Below are 9,300 nucleotides of genomic sequence, written 5' to 3'. Positions count from 1 at the left end.
TAGTTATTTAATCTACTTTTTTCAATATCAGGCATATATACTCAATATGATCATAAATAATCCAGTAATACTTAAATCTACCAACAAAGTCTTATATGTTGGTTTACTGTGAAGTAAGAAAATATCAAAATTAGCTCAAAATGAAGAACAAATTAATAGAAAATCCTAATGCAGAAAGTTTTGTAATAAACAATAAATAATTTAAATCTACTAAATAACAATTCAATGCTATCCTTTGATACCTGCAAAATATATACATGAAACAACACTGTATCAATGTTTGTATATAAAAGTATATGATTAACGTAATTATAAAATTATTTGTCAAGAGAATAAAATTATACGAAATTTTATGATAATTTTAATATTCTCAAACTATTAATGTACAATAAGAATTCATCTATTAGTTCCTAGAATTTCTAAATTCTTTTAAGTGATAGTAATAAATTTTAATAAATAAATAGATTTAGTAAGACATTTTGTTATTACCTTTTTATTATAAGCTCTCAAAAACTCCTCTATATACCACATTCATTGTGCAGTTATCTTCCAAGTGTCCATGATCTTGTAACAGCACTCGCAGACCATCTTTACTCGTTACCCTTGATAACGCAACATACAATTGACCATGGGTGAAAACTGGCCTTGGAAGGTAAATTCCAACTTTCGATAGAGTTTGTCCCTGGGACTTATTTATTGTCATTGCAAATGACATGATAATTGGGAATTGTCTTCTTTGAAACCTGACCGGCAATGTTTCATTATTTGGAATTAGATTCAGTCTTGGGATAAGAACAATACTTCCAGCTTTGTTACCAGTTAAAGTCTTGCATTCTATCACATGATTTTCCATTCTTCTAACTTGCATCCTCGTTTCATTGCACAAACCATTAGTTTGGTCTATATTCCGCAGCAACATAACAGGAGCGCCAACCTTCAGAACCAACTTGTGTGGTGATAGACCTGAATAATTTATTCCATTTAGAATCTCCGACGAGAAAGCATCTAACTCAAATTCCATATTTTCCTCTTCAGCACACACAGAGTCTGAACTTAAGTAGACTCTTTCTTGTCCAGGTAACCCTGCAGTCATCTTGTTGACATCAGTGACAAAATCCATAGTTGGTGCAAAAATTGCTTTATCCTTAAAATAATTTTCAATGGATAAATTGGATAACATATCTGGATACACGAAATCAATGAGGTCATCCAAAGCTGTCTCAGAGTTCTTAATCAAAATGTCAGATGGTATATGAACGATCGATTCACCATCTGTTGTATCACCAGCCAAACCATCACCAATTTTGAGTAGCCATTCTGCAAAATTTCTGAGTTCTTGTATGTTGTTGTTTTCACCTAGTGACAATCTCCTATTTTTTGTAAGCTTCAAAACTTTACAGTTATGCCACAAATATGAAGAATTAATAGAAGACTGAATTATATCTTACCTTGAGCCTCTGGAAATCACAGGTAAAATTTGTCTAAAATCTCCTCCAAAAACAACAACTTTACCTCCAAATGGCAAATGAGCATTATACGAATCTGAGCACCTTAAGATGTCTCTGAGGCATTTGTCTAAAACTTCGTAACAATACTTACTTATCATTGGAGCTTCATCCCATATGATTAATTTGGCCTTGGATATTAACCTTGCAAGAGGACTTTCCTGTTTAATGCTACACAAAGAATCCTCGTTTATGGCCAAAGAAATTTTAAACCTTGAATGTGCAGTTCTTCCATTAGGCAACAAAAGTGCAGCAATCCCACTCGAAGCAACATTTAAAACTATACCTCCTTTAGACCTAATTGAGCATGATATAGTTGACCATAAGAATGTTTTTCCACAACCACCTTGACCGTATAAGTAGAAAAGTCCACCCATATTATCGCTAATAGCACCAATTATTTGATCATATGCAAATTTCTGCTCATTAGTTAGCCTTTCTAAATACCCACTTAGTTCATTCGCAAGAGCATTAACGTCAAAATTCAACTCTTCCATGATAATTCTGTCTTCTAAGCTGGACACCAAATTTTCTGAAGGATATGGCATTCCACAATATTCTTTCAATGACCTGCCATTTGACTGGAGCAAATCCTCAATTTTTGCAAGTGCAATATCTTTTATTTGAACTTCTGACATGATCAAATCTGTATTTTTTCAATTTAAAATAACACAATTATTTGAAAAATTATTAAATTAATCTTTGGTAAAAAATGTTTGAAATGCATTGTTGAATGATAAATAACACTCATTGTTTTTTGTTTAAAAAATGCTTCATTAGTAACATGTCCTTTTAAAAAATATTATTGTGATTAACATGAATATCAAAATCATTATAACATAAAAAAAAGGCACACAAACAATCGATGCAAATGCAAGTATTAGAAGTATGTGGATTTAATTACGGTTTCTTAGATTAAGTAGATATGGCTTACAGCAATGAATCAAAATTTGTATTAAGAGGAGGAAGTAAAGCAAGTACGAAATTAATATATATATATATATATATATATATATATATATATATATATAATCCAATTTTTAAGTAATGTTTTGTTATATTTCCTAAATATTATCAGAGAAAGAGAAAAAGTTAAAGTGAACACCAATAAACAATTTGCCATATGTATGATAATTTTACTCCCAAAAAAGGCATTATGTTAAAGAAAATAACTCTAAAAATTTCTTATCCAATATTTTTGTTATAATTATATGATAAATTGAATTCTAACAGGGGAAAAAAATTATAATAGACTATAGTTACCTTTCATTTGCAGTAATCTTCTTTGTTCATATAGTACGTCATCGGAGAGAAAGTTCCAAGTCTTTTGCCAAACAAAATCTGGCCTACTCATGTTATTTGATGTTAATAAAACAACAAAAAGTCTCCTTAAAAAAGTTGCAGAGTGTCATGTTCCTACTTCAGATATTGCATCAATGAATTCTCTGTCATCCTACAACAGTCCTAGAGCATAGCATGCATCTTTGAAGGAGTCATAAACGACACCATCAACTGTTCTTAGATCACTGAAACTCGTGCATCCCTTTTGAATGTTCAAAAGTAGCCTTAGATAGTAATCTTTCTTATTCATTGGTGGTATATGAGATATCTTCCTATGGCATAGCCTTGCTTTCTATGAGTCCACATATGATGCTCTCCATTCCAAACAAATTTTGTTAGAAACTCAGAATAAGTCAGATTTTTTGCATCATTATGGGCTTCATTTGCTTTGAACCATCCAATCAACATAGATTCCTTGAAAAAAGAAGTCTCAATAACTGACTGAATTGTATCGGTATCTTTGTAGACAATTGGCATATCATCAGGAAGATGGAATGGCAATCTTATTACTACTGGTTCCTTCATTTGAATAGGATAACCAAACAATCTCCATGCAGCTTTACATGCTGATATATATCTACAATCATAATAATTGCATATTTCATCTATCTGAGATTCATTGCTTTGATAAAATGCAGCTGTCACCCTGTCATTACCCTTGTGAAGATACTTAAACAAGTATTTGATTGTTGAAGTTTGGCAAGTATACTCAAGATTGATGTGACATCCAAATTTTAGAAGAAGACCGGGATTGTATGGAACTATGAAGGAATTGTCAACCTCTATATTTTTCTTTGATACAGTTCGCCCATCATCTCTTCTTTGATATCTTGGAAAGCCTGCTTCGTCAATAATTGTCCTATCTCGAAATGCCTTGGGAAAAAACTTTGAGTATTTACCATTGATCATGCATTGGCTTTTTCTATTTAAATGACCGCATGAACCATGAACCATATATTTCTCAACAGCAGCATACAATTTTGGATTTTCCCTCTTATCTGGAATCTCTGTCTTAATAACCTTGTCTATGTCATCAACAGTTCGTGGTTTTGATTCTGGATGCATGAATAAAAGAAGATGGGCATGAGGTAGACCTCTCTTCTGAAACTATGGTTAGACAATCTGCAAAATTAAAAATATTAACTGTAGATAATATAGATAGAGTAAATAAAAACTCGTAGGAAGGTTAGTTATACTTACATCCAATAATCTTTCCAAAGAATGTTCCTCTCTTCAATTCTTTAATTAATCTATCAACCTTCAACTTGAATATTCTACATAAGATGTCTGGTCTATCCTCTGTATGGAGTCCTTGGGGTGTTACCTCTCTTTTTATCTCATTCCATTCTGGATTACATGTCATAGTGATAAAGTAACTTGGATATCCAGCATATTTACATATTGCAAAAGCATTTTTGCAATTGTTGAACATGTACCTTGGACCACCGGTAAAGCTCTTTGGGAGAATAATTCGTTGTCCAGTGTTAATGGCATTAGTTTCACCACGAACCATATACTCATGCAATTGCTTGAACTTGCCTAGCCTCAAGTTTGGTTGTTTCAATCGTAAGTATAAAAGCCGTTCTGACTCAACCATAGTGTAGGCATTTACTATGAATTGTTGCGGTAATCTTCTTGACCGCAAAAGGACCTGAGACTCGTTAGTCCTTCTCTGAAGTCTGTATGCAAAGAAGTCTCTCATGCTTATTGTTGATCTTTTCTCAGTTCTCCTGACATTTGGTCGAGAAGTAGCTATATGTAATCTGTAACCATCCTCACCGTATGGAAACAATAAAGGATATTGAAGAGCAAGGTACATTGGATGTGCTACTTCTATCCTCTGCAAGATTCTTGATTTTGTCTCAATTATTATATCCCTATTAACTCCGCTGTCGTCAATATCTCCAACTATCAGTGCAGCAACTTCAAATGCCGTTGGCAAATTATATGTCCTTGCATAAGTATTTCTTCTGGTTATTAACCGTAACTTAACATCAGCAGAGGCATCAATTTGGTATCTATCCCGTGCTGAACGAAATGCCTTTGCTAGGACATTATTTTCATCCATCATGACTTTCAAGGACGAAAAAATTTTAGTTTCCATCAATTCTACACTGATGTTTGACCTATTAATGAATAAATAATATATGAGAACTTCAATTCATTTGTCAAGCTTCGAGAAGATCGCATGAGAATTTAACTCCTCATAATATATTACTAAATCAGCATTTTAGATAAAGTTAGGAAACAGAAGAATTACACGCGTGAGTCGAACAATTACCTAAATCATCCCATGCGGTTTGTAATCTCATTCTCAGTATCATAAATGTATAGTTGGGCAAATTTTGGCTTCTCACTTTCCGGTGGTAGTAAACTGCCAATACGGTGATAATTTTGACCTCCAATGCGAAAGATAGGAGGTGCACCACCTTTGTTTATCGAATGGTCAACTCTTCCTGCCATAGAAGTGAATGCAACATTCCGTTGAAAGCCCTTATGTTTTTAAGAAAGTATATGCTTTTTTCGTCCGTTCCACTATGTAACTCTTGCAACGTTTAAGGTGGAAGCTTCAAGAAAGGCAATTCAACCTTTCCTTCCATACAACATAAAGAAAATATAGGATTGGAGCTACGTCTTGACTTTTCCAAGCATTCATCTAGCCACATCAAGGCCTGACAGTGTAGACATTGGTATATGGGATGTCCAAGATCCAATGTATCTAAAGGATTTATAACATCAGTTAATTGTTGTCCAGAATTCATGAGATTTTAAAATAAAAAGTAGAATACATCAATACCTTCTTCATCTATTGGGTTTAGACCATGGTACTCATGTGATATTTCAATATCTTCTGGTTCATAATTAATATCATCAACGGTTTTGATCACTGAATTGAGATAAACGTATATCAATATAATAACAAAAGTTCAAATTCTCACGTTTTTGCAGAAATAAATAGGATTAGAAATTAATTCCAACTTTATTGAGAATAAAGCAAAAAACATAGATATCAACCTTCATAATCTCTAAGAGGATCAATATTAGAATTTCTGCATGCTTGAATTGATGATTCACCAATGCAATGTCGAGACTCTTTAAAACAATTCATTTCCACTCTTTGTGACAGACTTTATAACTTGTGAAGCTTGGATCATTGTCTTTCCAATAGCTATCCTAATGTCATTAGCAGTTTTTCCAATAAGAAAATAGCAAAGAAATATTGAAATAGTTAATGTTATATAATTTTCACACGTACCTGTTTGATAAATGTTCAAAAGCTGGTACAGTAGTTGACTGAAGACTCGAAGAACACTGATTATTACCACGATGATCATCACGATTTTTCATACTATCAGTGTTTTTTCCTGAATTAGTTGTTACTACTATTGGTGTTTGAATTATGTTTTCACATCCACGTCTTGGGTTTTCATTTGAGAGCAAAAGAATAGGAGACTTTTTACTCACCAAATCTGAAAGTAAGTTAAAAAGAGAAAAAACGAATATTATAGTATCATAGGAGAAATAGAATTAATAAAAAAAATTAAAAGAGAAAATAGAAGAGTGAAAATAAAATAAAAATTTGGATGAGAGCCACCAGGAGACAAAACACATACATAATTAAATTGCCAAATCACCAATTAACCCATATCCGCTATTATTAATATTGACTACTTAAATAATTCATTACAAACCATGCAACGCTTTCCACAAAGTGTAATTTTGTTGTTGCTGCGTAAAGCTGTTAAAATAACATGCCAGATACATAGGCCCGTGTTTTACAGATTCAATAGAATAAAAAATGAACTGTTCTAGTATAAACCTCTTTTTTCTATGATATATTTTCAAATTAGACATATACCAATTTACCATTTGATCCATTTATCAAAATAGCATGTTTTATATATTTAAAACATATTATATTTATAGCAAGATTCATTTATATTAGACACATTAAAATTTTAATATATTAAAACAATATTCATGTGAATTTTAAAATTAAAAGAGTAGGTGGCTAACACTATCTTATTGCTAATTAATACTGAGACAGTAGGCAGTACTGTATTGGGATAGTGTAACCTCGTTTGTTTGGTTGAAATAATTAGTTCGACGGCACATAGCATGGTGGCTGAGACTGAGAGTAATAACGTGCCTGCAGATGGGCCCACTTTTCATGTATCTAAGTACCTAACATCGACGATTTGAATAATAAGTAGCACAATTAGCCAAATTCATTTCATTTAATTTAATGCTACCAAGTGTGAGTTTAATTAAGAACTGAGACGCTGAACTCTGTTTGAGCAATCAGGCTTCTCAAATCATGTGTGGATAGAAGAGGTCAGTGAGGAAATTTGTACTTCAGCCTATTTAGGCATATTGGGTATATAAAATCAGACTAACAGAGATTTGATAGACAACAAATTAATAAATAACTGCAATAATTTAGTGGTGATTTAGAAATAATACAAATGATAATAATAGAGATGGTGATACAAATCACATCTGAATAATTTTCTAATTTTATGAATAATAGAAACGCTATTAATGAAACACACTCCAATTAAGGATAATACAATTAACTTACTTGTAACATTTGTTAATAGAGTCCTTGTGATAGGTGAACCGGACCTCATTGCATGCATTGAATTTTGGTTGCTCTGATCTTGTGTGCATATTGATTTATTAATCGCGAGAACTTGATTATATGAGCTGCTACCGGCCACAAAACTCTCTTTGGCAATATTTCTTCTCTTTGTTCCATTGTAGTTGTCTTGAAATAATTAACGTTTCAAAAGGATGCAGTATTATGAAACAGAAAGAAAAAATGCCATGAAAAAATTGGATTGAGATAACTATAATTGTTGATTACCTTGAGGTGTATTCCCTGAACAAAGACTTGTTCTTTTTCTTCTTCTTTGACTGTCCAGAATTATTCTACGTCTAATCCTTGCAAGTCTTAAATTTATCCTTGAATTTTCACTGTCCATTGATAAGAGCCTAAAATAACACACCAAAGTTGAAGCAATTCAAATTCAGAATTGTTATATATGCAGAATATATTAGGAGTATTTGAAAACTGAAGAAAAATGAGTTAGCGGGAATGTGAAAAGTATTTTATTAAGGTAAAATAAGAAATTAAATATCTACAATTAATTCTTGATCTTTAGAGCAGGATAATTACGTTTGAAATGTTTCAAAACTTTATGCTTGTTATGCTTTTTTTTTTTTTGCGATACCTTTCCCCAATAAAATTACATTTGCAATCTTAGATCAAGAAAACTTATAAGAGATCTAAGTCTGGAATATAATAATTAATACACCATATGATAAGGAAACAATGATTTTCAATTCATTGATATATACATACATGAAAATATATAATAGTGAACTATCCGATAAGACCTCAAAGGAAGAGATTTACAAAATATACATGACATTATTGCTATACATAGAATAAGCATTAAAAGATATATTTCTGTAACAAAATATTCTATCAATAAGCAACTATATTTATGAATTAAAATTATTGATACACCACATTTATTATATTATTATATGTGAAATTAAAAAATCTCACTAAGTGTCGGAATCCCAATCTGTCACACTGAAGCCTAGATTCTATAAACTAAAACATTTAACAGGAGGAAAGAATGGAGGTTAGTTAAACCTCAACCAAGGCTTGTGCATAAAAAAGACAGAGGTACACCAATAATTAATGGATTTTGCAGAATGTACAACCAAAGATGAGGTACTCAAGTAAAGCTTGGATAATGACTTGTTTTTTGGACTGACAGAATTAAAATACGATTAGAGGATAAATTGAAATGATTAGAGGAGGCTCATTTAAAAAAAGCAGAGTTCCTAAAACTAACTTGAGAACTCCTCCGTGCAGCGTAGATAAAAGTAAATGCTGATGCAGCTATTTCCAAGGATCAAGGAAGCCAGGAACTTACACAGCAGTGCCCGTGGTGCATATATTACAGGATTAGCGGCGGGGATGGAGGTCATGCAGGGAACGCCGAAACCGATATGGAGGTTGCAGGGAGCAGCAGCGCAGATAAACAACGGCACCGCCATGGCGAGCTCTGGAAGTAGAAGGTCGCGGCTGAGTCGGGGGAACAGCAGCCCGTCAACGCCAATGAAGAGGCATGTATGGCACTCCTGCTTGCTGGGGTGGGTTATGGATTATATTTGGATTCTGACCTTGTAGCCCACATTATGGGCATTGTTTAATTTTATTTTTAATGTATTTTTTTAAGTTTTGATTTTTTTATTATTTTCTTTTGTTGATATTATATTTATTTTTTTTTGCCTTATGTTTATTGATGTATATTATTGTACTTTTTAATAGATTTTTTAGCACTCATTTCTTATATAAATCTTTGTAATTATTTTTATTAATATATACTTCTGTTAGAACCTAATTTTTTTATTTACCTGTGTAGATTTTTTATTG

At 32.3% G+C, this 9,300-nt stretch overlaps 3 protein-coding genes across 9 annotated transcripts; all 3 read right to left on the bottom strand.

Annotated features, from left to right (window-relative positions):
- On the bottom strand, positions 1-2,859 carry LOC112709477 (uncharacterized). Its single transcript, XM_072202151.1, has 4 exons — positions 2,769-2,859; positions 1,513-2,151; positions 490-1,443; positions 1-242 (listed from the first exon to the last, which is right to left on the bottom strand). Exons 1-3 carry the CDS (start codon positions 2,857-2,859, stop codon positions 497-499), a joined length of 1,677 nt encoding a protein of 558 aa, XP_072058252.1. The 3' UTR covers positions 1-242; positions 490-496.
- A 233-nt stretch (positions 2,860-3,092) lies between these two features.
- On the bottom strand, positions 3,093-3,755 carry LOC140175206 (uncharacterized). Its single transcript, XM_072202150.1, has one exon. The coding sequence runs from the start codon at positions 3,753-3,755 to the stop codon at positions 3,093-3,095; it is 663 nt and encodes a 220-aa protein (XP_072058251.1).
- Positions 3,285-9,064, bottom strand: LOC112711587 (uncharacterized). Of its 7 annotated transcripts, none has more exons than XM_072203421.1 (9): positions 8,798-9,064; positions 7,714-7,841; positions 7,429-7,614; positions 6,103-6,316; positions 5,862-6,020; positions 5,644-5,733; positions 5,128-5,565; positions 4,047-4,972; positions 3,285-3,968 (listed from the first exon to the last, which is right to left on the bottom strand). In XM_072203421.1, exons 8-9 carry the CDS (start codon positions 4,948-4,950, stop codon positions 3,880-3,882), a joined length of 993 nt encoding a protein of 330 aa, XP_072059522.1. In that variant the 5' UTR covers positions 4,951-4,972; positions 5,128-5,565; positions 5,644-5,733; positions 5,862-6,020; positions 6,103-6,316; positions 7,429-7,614; positions 7,714-7,841; positions 8,798-9,064; the 3' UTR covers positions 3,285-3,879. The 7 variants fall into 7 exon arrangements, 4 of the variants coding, with proteins under 4 accessions (XP_072059522.1, XP_072059523.1, XP_025620049.1 ...); XM_072203422.1 differs by having other exon boundaries at positions 5,862-6,015; XR_011866039.1 differs by lacking the exons at positions 3,285-3,968; positions 4,047-4,972 and adding an exon at positions 6,924-7,031 and having other exon boundaries at positions 5,038-5,565.
- Between the last annotated feature and the right edge of the window lie 236 nt (positions 9,065-9,300).

The sequence above is a fragment of the Arachis hypogaea genome, chromosome 9, assembly GCF_003086295.3.
Source record: "Arachis hypogaea cultivar Tifrunner chromosome 9, arahy.Tifrunner.gnm2.J5K5, whole genome shotgun sequence".
NCBI lineage: Eukaryota > Viridiplantae > Streptophyta > Magnoliopsida > Fabales > Fabaceae > Arachis > Arachis hypogaea.
This window is presented reverse-complemented; position numbering and strand designations above follow the sequence as displayed.